Source organism: Dendrobates tinctorius, unplaced genomic scaffold (genome assembly GCF_039654945.1).
Source record: "Dendrobates tinctorius isolate UK_male_01 unplaced genomic scaffold, ASM3965494v1 ptg000152l, whole genome shotgun sequence".
Taxonomy (NCBI): Eukaryota; Metazoa; Chordata; class Amphibia; order Anura; family Dendrobatidae; genus Dendrobates; species Dendrobates tinctorius.
This window is the reverse complement of record NW_027361819.1, coordinates 2,359,300-2,384,567: the sequence shown is the minus strand read 5'-3', so window position 1 is coordinate 2,384,567 and position 25,268 is coordinate 2,359,300. Positions and strand designations below refer to the sequence as shown.

The window sequence follows — 25,268 nt, the reverse complement described above, 5'->3', positions numbered from 1 at the left end:
GCTCAGCAGTCAGTATCACACAGGAGAGGATTAGATACACGGCTCAGCAGTCAGTATCACACAGGAGAGGATTAGATACACGGCTCAGCAGTCAGTATCACACAGGAGAGGATTAGATACACGGCTCAACAGACAGTATCACAGAGGATAGGATTAGATACACTGCTCAGCAGTCAGTATCACACAGGAGAGGATTAGATACACGGCTCAACAGACAGTATCACACAGGAGAGAACTAGATACACGGCTCAGCAGTCAGTATCACACAGGAGAGGATTAGATACCCGGCTCAGCAGACAGTATCACACAGGAGAGGATTAGATACCCGGCTCAGCAGTCAGTATCACACAGGAGAGGATTAGATACACGGCTCAACAGACAGTATCACACAGGAGAGGATTAGATACACAGCTCAGCAGTCAGTATCACACAGGAGAGGATTAGATACACGGCTCAGCAGTCAGTATCACACAGGAGAGGATTAGATGCACGGCTCAGCAGTCAGTATCACACAGGAGAGGATTAGATACACGGCTCAGCAGTCAGTATCACACAGGAGAGGATTAGATACACGGCTCAGCAGACAGTATCACACAGGATAGGATTAGATACACGGCTCAGCGGACAGTATCACACAGGAGAGGATTAGATACATGGCTCAGCAGACAGTATCACACGGGGTAGGATTAGATACACGGCTCAGCAGTCAGTATCACACAGGAGAGGATTAGATGCACGGCTCAGCAGACAGTATCACACAGGAGAGGATTAGATACACGGCTCAGCAGACAGTATCACACAGGAGAGGATTAGATACATGGCTCAGCAGACAGTATCACACAGGAGAGGATTAGATACATGGCTCAGCAGTCAGTATCACACAGGAGAGGATTAGATACACGTCTCAGCATACAGTATCACACAGGAGAGGAATAGATACATGGCTCAGCAGACAGTATCACACAGGATAGGGTTAGATACATGGCTCAGCAGTCAGTAACAGCATAGGATTAGATACACGGCTCAGCAATCAGTATCACACAGGATAGGAATAGATACACTGCTCAGCAGTCAGTATCACACAGGATAGGATTAGATACACGGCTCACCAGACAGTATCACACAGGATAGGATTAGATACACGGCTCAGCAGTCAGTATCACACAGGAGAGGATTAGATACACGGCTCAGCAGTCAGTATCACACAGGAGAGGATTAGATACACGGCTCAGCAGTCAGTATCACACAGGAAAGGATTAGATACACGGCTCAACAGTCAGTAACACAGCATAGGATTAGATACACGGCTCAGCAGTCAGTATCACACAAGATAGGATTAGATACACGGCTTAGCATTCAGTATCACACAGGAGATTATTAGATACATGGCTCAGCAATCAGTATCACACAGGAGAGGATTAGATACATGGCTCAGCAGTCGGTATCACACAGGAGAGGATTAGATACACAGCTCAGCAGTCCGTATCACACAGGAGAGGATTAGATACACGTCTCAGCAGACAGTACCACATAGTAGAGGATTAGATACACGGCTCAGCAGTCAGTATCACACAGGAGAGGATTAGATACACAGCTCAGCAGACAGTATCACACAGGAGAGGTTTAGATACACGGCTCAGCAGACAGTATCACACAGGATAGTATTAGATACATGGCTCAGCAGACAGTATCACACAGGGTAGGATTAGATGCAAGGCTCAGCATTCAGTATCACGCAGGGGAGCATTAGATACACGGCGCAGCAGTCATTATCACACAGGAGAGGATTAGATACACGGCTCAGCAGTCAGTATCACACAGGAGAGGATTAGATACATGGCTCAGCAGACAGTATCACACAGGATAGGATTAGATACAAGCCTCAGCAGTCAGTATCACACAGGATAGGATTAGATACATGGCTCAGCAGTCAGTATCACACAGGATAGGATTAGATGCACGGCTCAGCAGACAGTATCACACAGGAGAGGATTAGATACACAGCTCAGCAGACAGTATCACACAGGAGAGGATTAGATTCATGGCACAGCAGTCAGTATCACACAGGAGAGGATTAGATGCACGGCTCAGCAGACAGTCTCACACAGGAGAGGATTAGATACACGGCTCAGCAGATAGTATCACACAGGAGAGGATTAGATACACGGATCAGCAGACAGTATCACACAGGATAGGATTAGATACACGGATCAGCAAACAGTATCACACAGGAGAGGATTAGATGCACGGCTCAGCAGATAGTATCACACAGGAGAGGATTAGATACACGGATCAGCAAACAGTATCACACGAGAGGATTAGATGCACGGCTCAGCAGATAGTATCACACAGGAGAGGATTAGATACACGGATCAGCAGACAGTATCACACAGGATAGGATTAGATACAAGGCTCAGCAGTCAGTATCACACAGGATAGGATTAGATACACGGCTCAGCAGTCAGTATCACACAGGATAGTATTAGTTGCACGGCTCAGCAGACAGTATCGCACAGGAGAGGATTAGATACACAGCTCAGCAGACAGTATCACACAGGAGAGGATTAGATACACGGATCAGCAGACAGTATCACACAGGTGAGGATTAGATACACGGCTCAGCAGACAGTATCACACAGGAGAGGATTAGATACACGGATCAGCAAACAGTATCACACAGGAGAGGATTAGATGCACGGCTAAGCAGATAGTATCACACAGGAGAGGATTAGATACACGGATCAGCAGTCAGTATCACACAGGAGGGGATTAGATGCACGGCTCAGCAGACAGTATCACACAGGAGAGGATTAGATACACAGCTCAGCAGACAGTATCACACAGGAGAGGATTAGATACACGGATCAGCAGACAGTATCACACAGGTGAGGATTAGATACACGGCTCAGCAGACAGTATCACACAGGAGAGGATTAGATACATGGATCAGCAAACAGTATCACACAGGAGAGGATTAGATGCACGGATCAGCAGACAGTATCACACAGGATAGGATTAGATACAAGGCTCAGCAGTCAGTATCACACAGGATAGGATTAGATACACGGCTCAGCAGTCAGTATCACACAGGATAGTATTAGTTGCACGGCTCAGCAGACAGTATCGCACAGGAGAGGATTAGATACACGGCTCAGCAGACAGTATCACACAGGAGAGGATTAGATACACGGCTCAGCAGACAGTATCACACAGGAGAGGATTAGATACACAGCTCAGCAGACAGTATCACACAGGAGAGGATTAGATACACGGCTCAGCAGACAGTATCACACAGGAGATGATTAGATACACGGCTCAGCAGACAGTATCACACAGGTGAGGATTAGATACACGGCTCAGCAGACAGTATCACACAGGAGAGGATTAGATACACGGATCAGCAAACAGTATCACACAGGAGAGGATTAGATGCACGGCTCAGCAGACAGTATCACACAGGAGAGGATTAGATATACAGCTCAGCAGTCAGTATCACACAGGATAGGATTAGATACACGGCTCAGAAGACAGTATCACACAGGAGAGGATTAGATACACAGCTCAGCAGTCATTATGACACAGGAGAGGATTAGATACACGGCTCAGCAGACAGTATCACACAGGAGAGGATTAGATACACGGCTCAGCAGACAGTATCACACAGGAGAGGATTAGATACACGGCTCAGCAGTCAATATTACATTCCCTGCCCTTTTATAGTTCCTGTAAATGCACACTTTTCTTTCCCCGTACTTCTTTGGTGAGTCAGAGTCTCCTGTTGTGGTGTCAGAGTTGCCCCATATTCCGGCTGCTCTTTCTCCCCTCTCACAGCGTGCAGCTTCTCAGGGAGGTGACTGCAGCTTCCTCTCCCCCTTCTGTTTTTTTCTTACATAGAGTTGTATGAACATTTAGAGACATAATGGAGATCGCCAGACTGCGGGAGGATGAGGAGGATGAGACTCCTAATCACATACTACAAGGTTTCAGGTCCAGCGTGTAATAGAATATAATGACTTGTTTGTTTTAATTATAATAGAATTTCAGTTTGCTCTCTCTGAGCAAGTGAATAGCCTCACTCAAATGATGCAAAACCTGTCTGTGGAGCAGCGAACCCTGGCTCAGTCGCAGCAACAGGTTCAGAGGGAGGTTGCTGATGCCATGCAGGGTTCTTTTCCTTCTAGGCCCGGGGTGAGGGTACCACAGATGTTTCCTTAACTTTCCCTGAATCACCTGTTAAATTGCCTGACTTTTTCTCTGGGGATAAAAAAACATTTAAGGTTTTTAAGGAGGGGTGCAAACTCTTCTTCTCTCTAAGGCCACGCTCCTCTGGGGATGAGAGTCAGAGGGTTGGGGTCATTATGTCTTTGTTAAGGGGCTCCCCTCAGGCTTGGGCTTTTTCCCTTCCCCCTACCTCCCCTGAGAGAATGTTCGTGAATGCATTCTTCGAGGCACTCGGGCACATCTACGATGAACCCGATCATGTGAGGCTAGCCGAGGATATGGTGATGAGTGTGTGCCAGGGGAAACACTCGGCCGAGTGGTTCTGCTCTGAGTTCAGACGCTGGGCAGCAGAGGTCTCCTGGAATGATGCTGCCCTCCGGGGTTTGTTCTATAGAGGCCTGTCCGAATGTTTGAAAGATGCCCTGGCCCTTCATCCTCCACCGGATTCTTTGGAGGACGCTATGATCCAGGCTGTCCTCATGGACCATAGGCTGTGGGCGAGAGGGGTCATGCTGCAGGAGACCCCTTTATTCTCCAACCTGAGAGACTCTGCATCTAGTCCTGAGCCCATGGAGGTTGGTGCCACATCCTTGAAGGAAAAAGAGAGGAGACGCCGTAGAAACAACCAATTGTGCTTTACTGTGGATCCGCTGGACGTTGGGGAAGGAACTGTCCTTCTTGCCCTTCTTCAATGAAGCCATCAGGAAAACGACTGAGTCTGGGTAACAATCGAGGAGGTTGCCCAGATTCTGCTTCCGGTGGAACTAGAACTTACTGGCGGCCCGGTTGGGACTACCGCCTTTGTTGACTGTGGTTCTACTATTAATCTGATCGATGCGAAAGTTGTGACTTTTCATAAGATAGGGACAGTCAGGTTAAGAGATCCTGTTAAAATCGTGGCAATTGATTCTTCTCCTATCACCCGGGAGGGAATTTGTTTCATGACTGATACCTTTTCGCTGAAAGTGGGTTCCACTCACGTGTAAAAATTAAGGTGTTTTGTTCTAAATAATCTGCCGGCTGGACTGGTACTGGGTATGCCTTGGCTTCAACGTCACAATCCTACTATTGACTGGGTCACGGGGGAGGTCATTCAGTGGGGGTGTATGGCTAACGGTCTATGTTGTAACTTGACAACTCTTGTCACCCCAGTAAAATCTGTGTTCTTGTCGTCTGTTGGTCTGGAAGGTATTCCGGAGTACCTGAAAGATTTTGAAGATGTATTTTCTGAAAGTGAGGCTGAGGAGCTACCACCACATAGACCCTTTGATTGTGCCATTAGTCTAGTCCCTGGAGCCAAGTTACCCAAGGCTCGCCTGTTCAATTTGTCCGGGCCCGAACGTCTAGCCATGAAGGAGTACATTACCGAGAGTCTCCGCAAGGGGCATATTAGGCCTTCTGTTTCACCTGTGGCGGCGGACTTCTTTTTTGTTAAGAAAAAAGATGGTGGTTTGTGGCCGTGCCTCGACTTTCGGGAATTAAACAAAATTACTGTGAAAAATACATACCCTCTCCCCCTAATTCCTGATCTATGTAACCAACTCACCGGGGCCAAGTGGTTCTCTAAACTGGATTTACGTGGGGCATATAACCTTATAAGAGTCCGGGAAGGGGACGAATGGAAAACAGCATTCCTGACGACTGAAGGGCTGTTCGAAAACTTGATTATGCCCTTTGGTCTCACCAACGCTCTTGCTGTTTTTCAGAATTTTATTAATGTAATTTTCTCTGATTTAATTGGTCGTTTTGTGGTAATCTATTTGGATGACATTCTGGTGTACTCGGTGGACAGTCAATCTCACTTGCACCATTTGCGGATGTTCTCATGAGACTGAGGGAGAATCATTTGTATGACAAGTTGGAAAGATGCTCATTCTTCATGCAAGAATTATCCTTTCTGGGTTTGATTGTGTCAGGGGAGGGGTTCCGCATGGATCCTAAGAAAGTCCAGGCTGTTACGGAGTGGGTGCAGCCTCATGACTTGAAAGGGTTGCAGCGATTTTTGGGCTTTGCCAACTTTTATAGGAAATTTATTAAGGGCTTCTCGCAGGTGGTAAAGCCTCTGACGGACCTCACTCTCAAGGGAGCTGATGTAAAAAATTGATCTGTAGCTGCAAAAAATTCTTTCATGACATTAAAAAAATGCTTTTCTTCAGCCCCTGTATTGGTACAACCCGACCCATCAAGACCTTTTGTCGTGGAGGTTGACGCCTCGGAAGTAGGGGTGGAGGCAGTATTGTCTCAGGGCCCTCCTACCCTTTACTAATCTGAGACCTTGCGCCTTCTCTAAAACATTTTCCTCTGCCGAGAGAAATTACGATGTCGGCAATAGAGAGTTGTTGGCGGTAAAGTTGGCTTTTGAAGAATGGAGGCATTTCCTGGAGGGGGCTGTTCATCCCATTACAGTCATCACTGATCACAAAAATTTGGCCTATATCGAGTCTGCCAAGAGATTGACCCCCAGACAGGCTCAGTGGGCGCTTTTTTTTTCTCGATTTCAGTTTACCATCACATTCCGCCCGGGATCTAAAAACATCAAGGCTCATGCCTTATCCAGAAGCTTTGATTCGGTGTCCCCTCCAGAACCTCCCTCCTCCATTCTTCAGCCAGGAGTAGTGGTGGCCAAAATCTCATCTGAGTTACAGAGAGGGATTTTGGAGGCCCAGGCTCGGGCTCCGGGTGTTAAACCGCCTGGTAAATTGTTTGTACCGGAACGTTTCCGTCTCGGACTTATGCAGGAATTTCACAATTCTATGTTGAGTGCTCATCCTGGGATTGCAGCTACCCGGGGGGGGGGCAATTGAGAGGGGTTTCTGGTGGCCCTCTATAGTAACAGATATTAAAAAGTTTGTGACTGCATGTGGGGTGTGCGCTCGTTCTAAAAGTTCTCAGGTCCGGCCGGCCGGGGAATTGGTGCCTTTGCCAATTCGGGATAGACCATGGACACATTTGTCCATGGATTTTATCACAAATCTTCCTCCTTCCAGGGGCAACTCGGTGATATGGGTGGTGGTGGATAGGTTTTCAAAACTTGCCCACTTTGTACCTCTCCCTGCGTTACCATCTGCTGAAACCCTGGCCCGCTTATTTATGCAGCATATAATTAGGTTGCATGGAGTGCCTATGAATGTGGTGTCAGACAGAGGGGTATAGTTTGTAGCCAGGTTCTGGAAGGCTTTTTGCAAAAAGCTGGGGATTTCGTTGTCCTTCTCCTCTGCCTACCACCCAGAGTCTAATGGACAGACGGAGCGTACGAACCAATCGGAGCAGATTCTGAGATGCTTGGCCTCTACCAGGCAGGAGGACTGGTGTGAGGTATTGCCCATGGCAGAGTTTGCATTCAACGGTCGTGTGAGTCAATCTACTGGGAAGTCTCCCTTTCAGGTCAACTATGGGTTTAACCCACATTTTGGAGAGTTTTCCCGCATGGATTCAGGTTGTCCTGGAGCTGAGGGTGCGACACAACGTCTTAATTCTTTGGAGGGAGGTTCAGAGGAATATTTCCAAGGCCCAGGAAAACTATAAGCGGTTTGCTGACAGGAGGAGGGGGCCAGGTCCAGCATTTGCAGTAGGGGAGAAGGTGTGGCTATCCACCCGCAATATCAAGCTTAAGATACCATCTATAAAGCTGGACCCCAAGTTTATTGGCCCATACAAAGTTGTGGAGGATGTTAACCCAGTAGCCTACCGACTGCAGCTGCCCACCTCCTTTAAAATTTCTGATGTCTTCCACAGGTCCCTGTTAAAGCCTGTGGGGACGGTGAGAGAGGATCCCTCATCAAATGCTCCGCCAGTGCTGGTAGAGGGGCAGCTGGAGTATGAAGTAGGGCGCATTGTTGACTCCCAGTGGGTGCGCCGGAGGCTTCAGTATCTGATACACTGGAAGGGGTACTCTCTGGAGGATCGGTCATGGGTTCCGGCCAGTTCGGTGCATGCCGATCGTCTGGTGCGGGCTTTCCACGTCAGATACCCAGACAAGCCTGGGGGTCCAGTGGCCCCCCCGATAAGAGGGGGATACTGTCATGGTTTGGACAGTGTTCTTGCCCTGCACTCACAGGGTTAAATGTACGTGGCCTCTTTCTGGATCTGGGAGGGGTATTTATACTCACTCTTAACCAGGGTTCTCTGTCAGCTATACTGTTGTTCTGATTGTGTGCGTGTGCACTGCTTTGCTTGTTTGCTTCCCGTGTATGACCCGGTCTGTCCCCTCACTCTGTACTCCGTCTCTCGTTTTGGCACTATTGTCTTTTCTGGTTCTGACCTCCTGGCTTGGCTATCGTTACTCCGTTACAGTTTGCCCCTATTGTACCGTCCATTGCCCGTTCTGGTTTTCTGACCTATTGCTACGTCCTGACTATCCATTCTGTCTAACCTTTTGGTACTGTCGTGCTATCTTGTGCTTTGACCCGGCTTGATCTGGTTTCTGTCTCTGTCTATGCCCCTTGGTAACATTGTCCTGTAGTTACCTTTCTAGGAGTTTTCCTCAGTTCCTAGCTCTCTGGAGTTTAGACCACGCCCTCAGCAGTCACATGCTTCAGGTCCTGTGAGCCTGGAGCATGCATCGTCACCACTGCTGCCCCATTCCACAGGTATCTTTGTGCACAGTTTTGTACTCAGGACACGCGCACTGGCTCAGTGAGCAGGTGTAGTGCGGTGTTCCTGACACCCGCATTTAGAATCTCAAACCCAAATTATTAAGCATTCACGTAATCTATGTACAATGCACCCCGTGCACAGAAACTCAGGGAGATGTGTGTAAACTGTTCTTTATGGAGGGTTTGTTACAATGTACAAGTTAGGATCAGTGACCCCGGCTTTGCTGCATCGCCTCCGGGAGGCTGAGGTAGTCTGAATGTCACCTCCTATAGCGGGAAGTCAGTAATGGAGAACTACAAGGACAGAGTGATCAAGAGCCACAAGTAAAAGAAGTCAGGAAACTCATACACAGACAAAGGGGAGGAGCCACAATGAGAGGAGGAGCCTCCTTATGTGGGAGGAGTATTATAATCAACTATCCCTCAACACAAGATGTTTTTGGCTCCTCTCATAGCTCCGTGCGGAAGCTCAGCCCGCTGCCCTCCATCTTCTTCTTGTATTCCTCATCAAATACAATATTTTGGGACACCGAGAAATGATTCTTCCAGTCCCCAACTTTCCCTGAAAATGAAAACAACAAGGGGTTAATAAAGAGCAGGTAAAGGTATACATCCTGAAGATCTGGCTCATGAACCAGGAAGCTCAGGATGATCACATCTCCAATCTACAATAGTCTTTCCTCCTACAATCTTACCTTTCCTCATGAAGGGCGAGATGGACTGGTCAAATATAAAGGACGGCAGGACGCTGAAGTTGGCCATCGGGTTTTCCTTCATGGCTGTGAAGGACGTGTGGCGCAGAACGGTCTCCAGCACCTCCACACTCAGCTCTTTGTCCAGAAATTTTGCTATTTTTGTGATTTCTCGTTTTGGGTCCTAATGACAGAATTTATAGGTAAACAACAGATTCCGAGTGTCCAGGTGCTTAATGTGGAAGTCACCGTCCTCACCTCAATCATGTCCTCATAGAAGATGTAGAGAATCCGGTGCTGGTCTTTTACCTTCCACCATCCGATCACGTGGTCGAACCAACTGCCCCAAGGAACTGAAAGAAGGGAACAAGGTGAGGAGCACAGTGAAGAGGAACATGGAGAGGAGAGGAAACAAGTAGGAACATGGCGAGGAGGAACATGGAGAGGAGAGAAAATAAGGAAGAGCACAGCAAGGAGGAACATGGAGAGGAGAGGAAACAAGCAGGAACATGGTGAGGAGGAACATGGACAGAAGAGGAAACAAGCAGGAACATGGCGAGGAGGAACATGAAGCGAAAACAAGGATGAGAACGGTGAGGAGGAACAAGAAGAGGAGAGACAATGAGGAGCATGGTAATAGGAAAGATGAAGAGTAGAGAAAACACGCAAGAGCATGGCGAGGAGAAATATGAAGTGGAGAGAAAACAAGGAGGAGCATGGTGTGGAGGAACATGAGAAAAAACAAGGAGGAACATGGAGAGGAGAGAAAACAAGAAGGAACATGGCAAGGAGGAAGATGAAGAGGAGAGAAAACAAGGAGCATGGCAAAGAAATACATGGAGAGGAGAAAAAGTGAGGAGCACAGCAAAGAATGAAATGGAGAAAAGTCAAACCAAGGAGATGCATGACGAGGAAGAACATGATGAGGAGCACAGAGCAGAAATGAGGAGAAACATGGTAAGAGAAGTAAGGTGAGAAATTAAGGGGGAACGAGGTGAAGAAATGATGAACATGGCGAGAAAAGATAGTCCTTCTACATTCTAAGAGGAACACAGACAAGATAGGAAACAAAGAACACGGAGAGGAGATGAAAGGAACATGTGAGGAGAGAAGTACCAGATGAGGAAAGCAAAGAGTAACATGGTGCGTAAACAAAGTGGAACAAGTAGAGAAGAAAAACATGGGGAGAATACAATGAGGAACCATGGTAAGGAAACAAGGAAGAGCACGGTGAAGAGGAACTGTGAGTGGAGAGGAAACAAGGAGGAGAATAGTGATGAGGAAAATGGAGAAGAGAAAAAAGGATGAGGATAATGAAAAGGAGAGAAAATAAAAATACGAATATGGGGAGAAGGAAGATGAAGAATATGGCAGGGAGGAATATGAAAAAAAGAAAATGCAAGGCAGAGCACGGTGAGGAGTACATGAAAATGGGATAAAATGAGGAGCACGGCAAGCAGGAACATGAAAATGAGAGAAATCAGTGAAGAGCACGGTAAGGACGAACATAGAAAGGAGAGAATCGAGAGAATCAAGGCCAGGAGCAGCGAGGATTGTCAGAGAAGGAACATGGTGAGGAGGAGCGCAGGAAGGAAATGTGGAGGAACATGGTGGGAAAACAGTAAGAATCGATTAAGAAGGAACATGATGAAGAGAGGCTGAGGAAGAACATGATAAGGAGGAGAACGGTGAAGAAACCAGGAGGAACCAAGGAGGAGCACGGTGAGTAAGTGATTAGGAAAATAGTGGGAAAACAGTGAGTAACATGTAGAGAAAGGGAAACGGGGACATGAAATGCTAGAAAAGGAGTGTAGTGAAAAGGAGCACGGCAAGGAAATGATTGTGGATGAACATGGTGGGAAAACAGTGATGAGCCGTGAAAGAGGAAAACAGTGAAGAGAGGCTGAAAAGGAACATAAGGCGGAGCATGGAGAGGAAATAAGAAAGAATATGGAACCCATAGATGAAACAAGGAAGAATGGCAGAGAAGAAATGTGGTGAGGAGAAGCACGTTGAAGAGATGCTGAGGAAGAACATGACAAAAAGGAGCATGGCGACAAATCAAGGAGGAACGTGGTGAATAATGAGGGATATGGTGAGGAAAGGTAGAAGGAGAATGTAGAGGGAATACATTGAGGGACACACAGAGGAAACAAGGAGAAACACAGATAGGTGGAGATGAAAGAACGTGGCGAGAAGAGGAGCAGCAGATGAGGAGCATAGAGCGGAAACAATGAGGAACATGGTGAGTAAACAAGGAAGAACATGGAAAGGAAGTAAGGAGGAACAAGAAGAGGAGAGGAAGGGAAACATGGAGGAAGACGATGAGGAGAGGCAAGGGTCACCATGAAAGCATAATGAGGAAAATGATGAGGAACATGGTAGAGTAATGAGGAGGAACATAGGAAATAGTGAAGGATATGGAGAAGAGTAAAGGAAAAACGAGGCGGTGAAACACTCAGGAATGTTCTGAACCTCTTGCATTTACCTTGTCCAGATAAGAAAGTTGAGAAAAATTCATTCCAGGTCCCAGGATCTGGTAAAGCTTTATTCAACCTATGGAAGTGGAAGTAGGAGACCATGCAGTCTTTGGCGTTCCGGGCAACGTAAATGACCTGACATAGAGGAAAAACACAAAGATAGAAACACTGACAATACAAAAGACATGTTCAGCTTGTTCCCAAGAGCCCTAAACTATGGTCACCTCAACCTTCAGATTACAAACATGACCTCTGTGGAGACCTCAGCATCTTCCCCTGGTGAGATGGTCACAAGGAATCATGTTTGAAGATCCCATAAGTGATCATCTTGGTGTCCGTGAAGAACATGGGCAAAATCTCTCAGCACACTCGATTATATTTTAGGCTGAGAAGTGAGATCCGGCAGAGTTTCCCTTTAAATCTTAAACTCCTCATCATTTCTTCACGCTCACCTTGGCGTTCTTCTCCCAGAAAGATGGCGGCAAGAGCTGTATCTGTAGGTGAGTTTTTAGGGGGCGCGGTGACTCCATGGCGTTAGCGGCGTTCACACCTAAAATGTCAGAAGATCGGAAACGAGTCGTGCTTTTGTCACACTTTGTCAGTTCACCTTTACAGCTTACATCTATAGATCTGAGGTCTCTCTCGTACCTGACATTCTGGGATCTATATTTAGTTCTATGATCGGCATCTTGACAAAGCACGGGGACCGCATGCTCTTCTCCACATCCCCATTCAGCATTATTAGATCCACAATCTCCTGCATCCACGTAGTTCCTGCAAGATCACATTAACAGGAAGAAATCTTTACACCCTAAACTAAATTTTATATTACTATGCATGTCCCCTTTAAATCTTAAAGTGACTTGGGCCCGTCATTATTTAGTAATGACCTTGTAGGGGACATAGAGAGTAGAATTTCCATATTTCCAGATGACACTAAACTCTGCAGGGTAATCAATACAGAGGAGGACAATTTTATATTACAGGAGGATTTATGTAAACTAGAAGCTTGGGCTGATAAATGGCAAATGAGCTTTAATGGGGATAAATGTAAGGTCATGCACTTGGGTAGAACGAACAAGATGTATAATTATGTGCTTAATTGTAAAACACTGGGCAAAACTGTCACTGAGAAAGACCTGGGTGTATGGGTGGACGACAAACTCACATTTAGCGGCCAGTGTCAGGCAGCTGCTGCAAAGGCAAATAAAATAATGGGATGCATTAAAAGAGGCATAGATGCTCATGAGGAGAACATAATTTTACCTCTATATAAGTCACTAGTGCGACCACACTTAGAATACTGTCTACAGTTCTGGTTTCCGGTGTATAAGAAAGACATAGCTGAACTGGAGCGGGTGCAGAGAAGAGCGTCCAAGGTTATTAGGGAACTGGGGGGTCTGCAATACCAAGACAGGTTATTACACTTGGGGTTATTTAGTTTGGAGAATCGAAGGCTTAGGGGTGATCTTATTACAATGTATAAATATCTGCGGGGACAATACCAAGACCTTTCTAATGATCTTTTTACTCTTAGACCTGTGACGGGGACAAGGGGGCATCCTCTACGTCTGGAGGAAAGAAGGTTTAAGCATACTCACAGACGCGGATTCTTTACTGTAAGAGCAGTGAGACTATGGAACTCTCTGCCATATGATGTTGTAATGAGTGATTCCCTACTAACATGTAAGAAGGGACTGGATGCCTTTCTTGAAAAGTATAATATTACAGGGTATATACACTAGTCTCCTTAATATTGCATTGATCCAGGGAGCTAGTCTGATTGCCGTATGTGGAGTTGGGAAGGAATTTTTTTCCCCAATGTGAAGCTTACTGTTTGCCACATGGGTTTTTTTTTGCCTTCCTCTGGATCAACATGTTAGGGCAAGTTAGGATAGGATATGGGGTGAACTAGATGGACTTAAAGTCTCCCTTCAACATTAATAACTATGTTACTGCAATTCCCAGATTTTTAGTCTTCTTTGAATTCCATTCTATTCTGTCTCCAGCGCCTCCTGGAGGTGTTTAGCACATGTGAGGGAGTCTGTCAGAGTGTGGACAGACGTGTCCAGGTGGGACACTACAGAGGGTCTGTGTGCAGAGGACGGAGAAGCCCTCGTGTTTCTACGGCTCAAGACATGGCCCCGTCCTGTGTGTGCACAAGGCCTGAGGGAACCAAGCCCAGCTAAGGACTGTTTGCCTTTTCTGTTCTGGATTTGATAGTTTGTGAAGCCAATAACCTCACAAGGACGTTGCAGAGAATGTGCCTCCTGCTTCCTCCTACGCAGCTGAGTACAAACCTTACAGGGTACACAGCACAGATCAGATGTAATAACGCTCGTATTATTTCATGTGATTGTGTTCTGTCTTCTCTAAACACAAACTTAAGATATTAACCGTCTCTGATTCCCTGGGGCTTCATCTGACTGCATAGGAAAAATCATAATCATGAGAAGAGGGGGGCAAATACTTAACTCTGGATAAAAACATTGTGCCCAATTATTTTTCAAGGACTGGACAGAGGAAGATGATTTCTAGGATGATGGACCCTTTAATCCCCTCCCCACTATCGTGTCTCCATTCCTGGCTCTGAAGTTATGTTTCATGACGATCCAGCAAGAAATACTGAAATAAAACTGAGGCGACATCTGCCCTTTCTTCCAACTACAAATATACCTCAGATAACTTGAGCAAACTGCAGCATTAATGGATCAGCTACATCTGACACAGATACAAAGTCAACAGCTGATCCCAAACACCGAAATATAAGATCCAGTCTGCAGTCACCACTAGGGGGAGCTCCCTGTATACAGAGATACATGATAAGATCCTGTCTGCAGCCACCACTAGGGGGACCTCCCTGTATATAGAGATGCAGGATAAGATCCTGTCTGCAGTCACCACTAGGGGGAGCTCCCTGTATACTGAGATACAAGATAAGATCCTGTCTGCAGCCACCACTAGGGGGAGCTCCCTGTATACAGAGATACATGATAAGATCCTGTCTGCAGCCACCACTAGGGGGAGCTCCCTGTATACAGAGATACATGATAAGATCCTGTCTGCAGTCACCACTAGGGGGAGCTCCCTGTATACAGAGATACCTGATAAGATCCTGTCTGCAGCCACTACTAGGGGGAGCTCCCTGTATACAGAGATACATGATAAGATCCTGTCTGCAGCCACCACTAGGGGGAGCTCCCTGTATACAGAGATACATGATAATATCCTTTCTGCAGCCACCACTAGGGGGAGCTCTCTGTATACAGAGATACATGAAAAGATCCTGTCTGCAGCCACCACTAGGGGGAGCTCCCTGTATACAGAGATACATGATAAGATCCTGTCTGCAGCCACCACTAGGGAGAACTCCCTGTATACAGAGATACATGAAAAGATCCTGTCTGCAGCCACCACTAGGGGGAGCTCCCTGTATACAGAGATACATGATAAGATCCTGTCTGCAGTCACCACTAGGGGGAGCTCCCTGTATACAGAGATACATGATAAGATCCTGTCTGCAGCCACTACTAGGGGGAGCTCCCTGTATACAGAGATACATGATAAGATCCTGTCTGCAGCCACCACTAGGGGGAGCTCCCTTTATACAGAGATACATGATAAGATCCTGTTGTGAGTTCATTTTCCCCTTCACCACTAAGGCCCGATGAACTCCCTCTGCTGGTTAAGAAAGGTAGTGAGCCTGATTATCAAACATCTGAGACTAATGATGATGACTGGCTGAGTGGAGTTACTGACTGGATATAAGGCCGATGACGCCCTTCTGCCCTGCGGGTGATTTCTCTGTGGGATCCTTGGATACCAGTCTGAATTACTGCTCTTCTAAAGCTAAGTTTTCTGCTTTGCTTTTTGCATTTGTGCTTTAACTTCGTTTTGCTGGATTTCTGCCATTCCCTGCTGGGGTGAGCTGAATTCCTTTAGCTCTGTCTTCAGAAAATACCTGAGTGCTGATATAGTTTTTGAAGCCTAGCTGCTTCAGGGTCTTTTTCCATATCAGCCTGTTGGCTTATGTCTTTGATAGGGTTTTGGCAGATTGCAGACAGCAACCGTCCTTTCATTTCCTATTTAGTTAGTTTGGGCCCCATTGTTTGCTCAGCCTATCTTTCTATCTGTGTGAGTGTTTTTTCATCTTGCTTCACTGTCATTATATGTTGGGGGCTGCCTTTTACTTTGGGGTCTGCTCTGGGGCAGTTTAGATTTCCTTTTCTGTCTTTAGGTTATGTAGTTCTCCGGCTGTGATCGAGGGGTCTAGGGCACCGTAGGAACCCCCCACGGCTACTGCTAGTTGTGTTGATAGGTTCAGGGGTCTGCAATCTGATAGTTGCCAACTTCTCAGGTTTTCTGGACGTAGCTTCTATTTTTGTGTCTGCCTCCTACGGTGACTCGTTCATAACAGAATCACCCGCCATACCGCAGATCCTAGGGTACTCAATAGCAGGAAAGAATTGTAAAAAAAAAAAAAAAAAGTGTATATTTTTTCCTCTATATCTCTGAGGCCGTAGGGGGAATTTTTTTTTCTCTCAAAGGAGATAAAGCAATTGTCTGATCGCGTGGAGCAGCTCGCTGCGGAAGTGCGGGGAATTTCCGCCTACCTTGCTCATTCACATGCTGCTGAACCAAAGATTCCCACACCTGATGTATTTTTTGGGGATCGGTCTAAATTTTTGAATTTCAAAAATAATTGTAAATTATTTTTTGCCTTGAAGCCTAACTCGTCAGGGAGCTCCGCGCAGCAGGTTAAAATTGTCATCTCTTTGCTGGCGGCGATCCCCAGGATTGGGCGTTTTCTTTGAAACCTGATGATCCTATTCTAACTAATGTGAACGCATTTTTTCAAGCCTTGGGGTTGTTGTATGACGAACCTAATGCCATTGATCAGGCTGAAAAGACCCTGCTGGCATTGAGCCAGGGTCGAGATTCTGCAGAATCGTACTGTCAAAAATTCCGAAAGTGGGCGGTACTTACTACCTGGAATGATAATGCCTTGGCTGCTCTCTTTCGGAAGGGTTTGTCAGAAGCCGTAAAAGATACTATGGTGGGATTTCCTGTTCCCTCTGGTCTTGATGATTCTATGTCATTAGCCATTCAGATTGATCGGCGTTTGCGCGAACGCAAAACTGCACAAGAAGTGTTGCCACTTGTTGAACAAATGTCTGAACCTATGCAATGTGATATAGTTTTGTCCAGAGAGCAGCGTCAGGAGTTCAGAAGGCGTAATAAGCTGTGTTTTTTTTGTGGAGATGCCTCGCATATTATTTCTGTCTGTCCTAAACGAGAGAAACGCTTTGCACACACGTTTTCTGTTGGTGGTGTTCAACCCAAGTTTCTTCTGGCTATTACTCTGATCTGCTCCCTGTCCACATTTTCCGCCAAGGCTTTTGTGGATTCGGGAGCAGCTCTAAACCTGATGGACTTGGATTTTGCTAAACGTTGTGGATTTCCGATGACACCTCTGCGGACGCCTATCCCTTTGAGGGGGATTGATGCTACTCCTTTGGCAAAAAATAATCCTCAGTTTTGGACCCAGGTGGTAATGCGGGTCGCCCCAGACCATCAAGAAAATTGCAGATTTTTGGTGTTGCATAATCTGCATGATACCATTGTTCTGGGGTCTCCCTGGTTGCAAATCCATAATCCAGTTTTGGATTGGAAATCTGTGTCTGTGGTGAGTTGGGGTTGTCGGTGTGCCTTTAGTGAGGCTCCGGTTTTTTCCACCTCTCCTCAGTCGCATGATGTTCCTGACTATTTGGCGGACTTTTATGATGTATTTAGTGAGAATGAGTCTGCATCTTTGCCTCCTCATAGGAGTTATGACTGTGCAATTGAACTGAGCCCGGGGTGTAAATTTCCCAATGGTCGGCTCTTCAATTTATCTGTACCCGAGCACGAGGCTATGTGATCCTATATTAAGGAGGCGTTGGAGAAGGGTCATATTAGACCATCCTCTTCACCCTTAGGTGCCGTCTTTTTTTTTTTTGTAGCCAAAAAGGATGGATCATTAAGACCTTGTATTGATTATCGTGCCCTCAACAAGATTACTGTTAAATATCAGTATCCGTTACCCCTGATTTCGGATCTATTCTCTAGAGTTAAAGGTGCTTGCTGGTTTACCAAGCTTGACCTCAGGGGGGCGTATAATCTTATTCGCATTAAGCATGGGGATGAATGGAAGACAGCGTTTAATACTCCAGAGGGACATTTTGAGTACCTGGTGATGCCTTTTGGGCTCACTAATGTCCCTTCTGTCTTCCAGTGCTTCATGAACGATATTTTCCGAGATTTTGTCGATAAATTTTTGATTATCTATCTGGATGATATTTTGATCTTCTCCAAGGATTGGGACTCTCATGTGGAACATATTCGGACTGTGTTCCGGATCTTGAGGGAGAATTCCCTGTATGTCAAAGGATCTAAATGCCTTTTTGGAGTACAGAGGATTTCTTTTTTGGGATTTGTTTTGTCTCCGTCAACTATTGAAATGGACCCGGCCAAGGTACAGGCCATTTACGATTGGGTTCAGCCCACTTCTTTGAAGGCCCTTCAGAAGTTTTTGGGCTTTGCTAATTTTTATCGGAAATTTATAGCAAAATGTGTTAAATTGGTCTCCAGAGGCTGTTTCTTCCTTTCAGGAGTTGAAGCGAAGATTCACCTCCGCCCCGATTTTGCGGCAACCTGATGTCTCACTTCCGTTCCAGGTAGAGGTGGATGCTTCTGAGATTGGTGCAGGAGCTGTTTTGTCCCAAAAGGATCCTGTAACATCTAAAATGAATCCCTGTGCTTTCTTTTCCCGAAAGTTCTCTCCATCTGAACGTAACTATGATGTGGGGAATCGGGAACTGTTGGCCATGAAATGGGCATTTGAGGAGTGGAGACATTGGTTGGAGGGAGCTAAGCATCAAGTCGTGGTCCTCACTGACCACAAGAATTTGATTTACCTAGAGTCGGCTAAGCGCTTGAACCCTAGACAGGCTAGGTGGGCCTTGTTTTTTACACGTTTTGATTTTGTGGTTTCTTTTCTTCCTGGAACTAAGAATGTCAAGGCAGACGCCCTCTCTAGGAGCTTCTTTGCTGATTCTCCTGTGGTGACCAAGCCTGCTACCATCTTAGGCGAAGGGGTAGTTCTTTCTGCCATCTCGCCCGATTTGAGACGTGCTCTGGAAGAGTTCCAGGAGGACAAACCTGAGCGTTGTCCCAGTGGAAAGTTGTATGTTCCTGACCAGTGGAAGAAGAGAGTGATGTCTGAAGTTCATTGCTCTGCTTTGGCTGGTCATCCAGGTATTTTTGGTACTAGAGATCTGGTGAGTCGGTCTTTTTGGTGGCCCTCCTTGTCTCGTGATGTCAGGAATTTTGTGCAGTCCTGTGGGACTTGCTCCCGGTCTAAATCGTGTTCTCGCTCTAGTGGGTTGTTGATGCCTTTGCCTGTCCCCAAGAGGCCATGGACCCATATTTCAATGGATTTTATCTCTGATATGCCTGTCTCTCAGAGAATGACTGTTATTTGGGTGATTTGTGATAGATTCTCTAAGATGGTTCATCTTGTACCACTCCCTAAGTTGCCATCTTCCTCTGAGTTGGTGCCCCTGTTTTTGCAACAGGTGGTTCGCTTGCACGGGATTCCTGAGAACATTGTATCTGACAGAGGAGTTCAATTAGTGTCTAGATTTTGGAGAACTTTCTGTTCCAAGCTGGGAATTCAGTTGTCCTTCTCCTCTGCTTTTCACCCTCAGACCAATGGGCAGACAGAGAGAACAAACCAGACCTTGGAGTCATATTTGAGATGTTTTATTTCCGCTGATCAGGATGATTGGGTTTCATTTTTGCCCCTGGCCGAATTTGCTTTAAATAATAGAGCTAGTTCTGCCACTTTGATGTCACCTTTTTTTTGTAACTTTGGGTTTCATCCTCGATTTTCTTCAGGGCAGGTGGAGCCCTCTGCCTGCCCAGGTGTTGACACTGTGGTGGAGAGAATGCACCAGATCTGGGACCAAGTGGTGGATAAGTTATCCCTTTCCCAGGAAAAGGCCCAGCGGTTTTCCAACTGACATAGGACCATGGGTCCCCAGTTTAAGGTTGGTGATATGGTTTGGTTGTCATCAAAAAATATTGCTATGAAGGTGGCTTCTCCTAAGTTTAAGCCTAGATTTATTGGACCTTACAAGATTTTGGAGATTATTAATCCAGTCTCTTTTCGTTTGGCTCTTCCTGTCACATTTAAAATCCATAATGTGTTCCATAAGTCTTTGTTGAAGAGGTTTGTTGAGCCTGTTGTTCCGGGGGTGGCACCTCCAGACCCTGTATTGGTGGAAGGTAACATGGAATATGAGGTAGAGAAAATACTGGATTCCCGTCTGGCTAGACGGAGACTCCAGTATTTGGTTAAGTGGAAGGGTTATGGTCAGGAGGATAATTCCTGGGTCTCTGCCTCTGATATTCATGCCAAAAGATTGGTGCGTGCCTTTCATCGGGCTCACCCTGATCGCCCTGGTGGCTTGTTTGAGGGTTCGGTGACCCCTCCTCAAGGGGGAGGTACTGTTGTGAGTTCATTTTCCCCTTCACCACTCAGGCCCGATGAACTCCCTCTGCTGGTTAAGAAAAGTAGTGAGCCTGATTATCAAACATCTGAGACTAATGATGATGACTGGCTGAGTGGAGTTACTGACTGGATATAAGGCCGGCGACGCCCTTCTGCCCTGTGGGTGATTTCTCTGTGGGATCCTTGGATACCAGTTTGAATTCCTGCTCTTCTAAAGCTAAGTTTTCTGCTTTGCTTTTTGCATTTGTGCTTTAACTTCGTTTTGCTGGATTTCTGCCATTCCCTGCTGGGGTGAGCTGAATTCCTTTAGCTTTGTCTTCAGAAAATACCTGAGTGCTGATTTAGTTTTTGAAGCCTAGCTGCTTCAGGGCCTTTTTCCATATCAGCCTATTGGCTTATGTCTTTGATAGGGTTTTGGCAGATTGCAGACAGCAACCGTCCTTTCCTTTCCTGTTTAGTTAGTTTGGGCCCCATTGTTTGCTCAGCCTATCTTTCTATTTGTGTGAGTGTTTTTTCATCTTTCTTCACCGTCATTATATGTTGGGGCCTGCCTTTTACTTTGGGGTCTGCTCTGGGGAAGTTTAGATTTCGTTTTCTGTCCTTAGGCTATTTAGCTCTCCGGCTGTGATCGAGGGGTCTAGGGCACCGTAGGAACCCCCCACGGCTACTGCTAGTTGTGTTGATAGGTTCAGGGGTCTGCAATCTGATAGTTGCCAACTTCTCAGGTTTTCTGGACGTAGCTTCTATTTTTGTGTCTGCCTCCTACGGTGACTCGTTCATAACAAGATCCTGTATGCAGTCACCGCTAGGGGGAGCTCCCTGTATACAGAGATACATAAGATCCTGTCTGCAGCCACCACTAGGGGGAGCTCCCTGAATACAGAGATACATGATAAGATCCTGTCTGCAGTCACCACTAGGGGGAGCTCCCTGTATACAGAGATACATGATAAGATCCTGTCTGCAGCCACCATTAGGGGGAACTCCCTGTATACAGAGATACATGATAAGATCCTGTCTGCAGCTACCACTAGGGGGAGCTCCCTGTAAACAGAGATACATGATAAGATCCTGTCTGCAGCCACCACTAGGGGGAGCTCCCTGAATACAGAGATACATGATAAGATCCTGTCTGCAGCCACCACTAGGGGGAGCTCCCTTTATACAGAGATACATGATAAGATCATGTATGCAGTCACCGCTAGGGGGAGCTCCCTGTATACAGAGATACATAAGATCCTGTCTGCAGCCACCACTAGGGGGAGCTCCCTGAATACAGAGATACATGATAAGATCCTGTCTGCAGTCACCACTAGGGGGAGCTCCCTGTATACAGAGATACATGATAAGATCCTGTCTGCAGCCACCATTAGGGGGAACTCCCTGTATACAGAGATACATGATAAGATCCTGTCTGCAGCTACCACTAGGGGGAGCTCCCTGTAAACAGAGATACATGATAAGATCCTGTCTGCAGCCACCACTAGGGGGAGCTCCCTGTATACAGAGATACATAAGATGTTGTCTGCAGTCACCACTAGAGGGAGCTCCCTGTATACAGAGATACATTTGCTCCCTTACCTGCTTTAGGAAACGAAGCAATGAGGATATCGTCCTCTCGGGCCTGAAAGTTATATGTTTGGTCCCAGGTGTCACAGGTGGTTTTTGGGAGCATGACGCCTTCAATCTCCCCTATTTTTATGGTCATGTTCTTCATGAGTTCGGCTAATTTCTCCATTAATTCGGGATCCATTCTGGAATCACACAAGCTAATATTAGTCATCAGACATGTTTGGGACGATATCACTTTAAATCAAGTTCCTAACAAAGTTTCTTACAGGGCCAGCGGCCATATTACCTTTCGGTCCTGACTCCGCCGCGGCTGATGTCCCCCTCTTACCGATGCTGGTGTGAGCACTTCCCAGGATCTCCTCTCACCTGCCGCTCGTCTCCTCTCCGGTCTTCACTTCTTTTTCTGCTCCTTTGTTTTCTTTTCCTCCTTTGTGGAGACGGCTCCTGTTTTGCACATTTGTATCATGTGAAAGTTCGATCAGGTGCAATCACCGCCGACACACTGTGACGCAGCCACCCCTTCCTGTAACTTTCCCATAGATCGTGGTCTCGGGTTTATCATCTGCAGATTATAATATTTATTGTTTGTTTTTCTCGTGCAGATTTTATTGATGTTTCTTTATTATGGCCGGGGGGGGCAGGAATTTTTAAAAAAACAAATATCCTGAATTTTTGGGTCTCTCACTAATTTCGTCACAAAATCACATATCGCAGAAGTTGTGACAAAGTCACAGACAAAACACAATCTCCCCGGGGAGGAAATGCAGAGTACATACATTACTGATCCTGAGTTACATCCTGTATTATACTCCAGAGCTGCACTCACTGTTCTGCTGGTGCAGTCACTGTGTACATACATTACATTACTGATCCTGGGTTACATCCTGTATTATACTCCAGAGCTGCACTCACTATTCTGCTGGTGCAGTCACTGTGTACATACATTACATTACTGATCCTGGGTTACATCCTGTATTATACCCCAGAGCTGCACTCACTATTCTGCTGGTGCAGTCACTGTGTACATACATTACATTACTGATCCTGAGTTACATCCTGTATTATACCCCAGAGCTGTACTCACTATTCTGCTGGTGCAGTCACTGTGTACATACATTACTGATCCTGAGTTACATCCTGTATTATACTCCAGAGCTGCACTCACTATTCTGCTGGTGCAGTCACTGTGTACATACATTACATTACTGATCCTGGGTTACATCCTGTATTATACTCCAGAGCTGCACTCACTATTCTGCTGGTGCAGTCACTGTGTACATACATTACATTACTGATCCTGAGTTACATCCTGTATTATACTCCAGAGCTGCACTCACTATTCTGCTGGTGCAGTCACTGTGTACATACATTACATTACTGATCCTGGGTTACATCCTGTATTATACTCCAGAGCTGCACTCACTATTCTGCTGGTGCAGTCACTGTGTACATACATTACATTACTGATCCTGGGTTACATCCTGTATTATACCCCAGAGCTGCACTCACTATTCTGCTGGTGCAGTCACTGTGTACATACATTACATTTACTGATCCTGAGTTACATCCTGTATTATACCCCAGAGCTGTACTCACTATTCTGCTGGTGCAGTCACTGTGTACATACATTACTGATCCTGAGTTACATCCTGTATTATACTCCAGAGCTGCACTCATTGTTCTGCTGGTGCAGTCACTGTGTACATACATTACATTACTGATCCTGGGTTACATCCTGTATTATACTCCAGAGCTGCACTCACTATTCTGCTGGTGCAGTCACTGTGTACATACATTACATTACTGATCCTGAGTTACATCCTGTATTATACTCCAGAGCTGCACTCACTATTCTGCTGGTGCGGTCACTGTGTACATACATTACATTACTGATCCTGAGTTACATCCTGTATTATACTCCAGAGCTGCACTCACTATTCTGCTGATGCGGTCACTGTGAACATACATTACATTACTGATCCTGGGTTACATCCTGTATTATACCCCAGAGCTGCACTCACTATTCTGCTGGTGCAGTCACTGTGTACATACATTACATTACAGATCCTGAGTTACATCCTGTATTATACTCCAGAGCTGCACTCATTATTCTGCTGGTGCAGTCACTGTGTACATACATTACATTACTCATCCTGAGTTATCTCCTGTATTATACTCCAGAGCTGCACTCACTATTCTGCTGGTGCAGTCACTGTGTACATACATTACATTACTGATCCTGAGTTACATCCTGTATTATACTCCAGAGCTGCACTCACTATTCTGCTGGTGCAGTCACTGTGTACATACATTACATTACAGATCCTGAGTTACATCCTGTATTATACTCCAGAGCTGCACTCACTATTCTGCTGGTACAGTCACTGTGTACATACTGTACATTACATTACTCATCCTGAGTTACATCCTGTATTATACTCCAGAGCTGCACTCACTATTCTGCTGGTGCAGTCACTGTGTACATACATTACATTACTGATCCTGAGTTACATCCTGTATTATACTCCAGAGCTGCACTCACTATTCTGCTGGTGCAGTCACTGTGTACATACATTACATTACTGATCCTGAGTTATCTCCTGTATTATACTCCAGAGCTGCACTCACTATTCTGCTGGTGCAGTCACTGTGTACATACATTACATTACAGATCCTGAGTTACATCCTGTATTATACTCCAGAGCTGCATTCACTATACTGTTTGATTCTCACCTCTTGGGTTTTTTCTGTCTCCTGCGCTCTGTGACTTGTCGGTGGTGCGGAGCTGGAAGTCTCTGATCTTCGCTCCGGTTCCCAGACTCACACTGAGCGCTTATGACAAAGTTTCTGACTTCTGGCCAATCACAAGCTGCGTTCACAAGATGGCGCCATGCGACTGGATTGGCACCAAATGACGGTGAAACGCCAGACGGTGAATGTATAACTGGGGGCTTACATTTAAAGCACCACTTCAGTGCTGAAAAATAATAATAAAAAAAAACCCCTCTGGAGTGGTGCTTTAATGTTTAAACGCCACAACTAGAAGTGAAGGGGGAAGTGGAAAGTTATAGAATGATCAACTATCTGTCCTGGATGATATAATACATATGGCGCCACCTTCTGGTAGGGACGAATTATTGCACACAGTGGAAAC

The 25,268-nt window shown here is 46.0% G+C and overlaps 1 protein-coding gene across 2 annotated transcripts; it reads right to left on the bottom strand.

The window, feature by feature from the left end:
* Window positions 1-8,971: 8,971 nt before the first annotated feature.
* LOC141050748 (sulfotransferase 1C1-like) lies at window positions 8,972-24,976 on the bottom strand. 2 transcript variants are annotated; one of them, XM_073547377.1, is made up of 9 exons: window positions 24,848-24,976; window positions 22,401-22,558; window positions 22,124-22,296; window positions 12,637-12,762; window positions 12,441-12,538; window positions 11,997-12,123; window positions 9,767-9,861; window positions 9,512-9,692; window positions 8,972-9,378 (listed from the first exon to the last, which is right to left on the bottom strand). In XM_073547377.1, exons 3-9 carry the CDS (start codon window positions 22,293-22,295, stop codon window positions 9,266-9,268), a joined length of 912 nt encoding a protein of 303 aa, XP_073403478.1. In that variant the 5' UTR covers window position 22,296; window positions 22,401-22,558; window positions 24,848-24,976; the 3' UTR covers window positions 8,972-9,265. The 2 variants fall into 2 exon arrangements, with proteins under 2 accessions (XP_073403478.1, XP_073403477.1); XM_073547376.1 differs by lacking the exon at window positions 24,848-24,976 and having other exon boundaries at window positions 22,401-22,644.
* Between the last annotated feature and the right edge of the window lie 292 nt (window positions 24,977-25,268).

Coding starts and splice junctions, on each gene's coding strand:
- LOC141050748 (XM_073547377.1), bottom strand. CDS start 22,295: ATGGATCCCGAATTAATGGAGAAATTAGCCGAACTCATGAAGAACATG. Junction 12,763..22,123: donor TGCTTCGTTTCCTAAAGCAG/GTAAGGGAGCAA, acceptor GTGATCTTGCAG/GAACTACGTGGATGCAGGAG. Junction 9,379..9,511: donor CTCGCCCTTCATGAGGAAAG/GTAAGATTGTAG, acceptor TTTCATTTTCAG/GGAAAGTTGGGGACTGGAAG.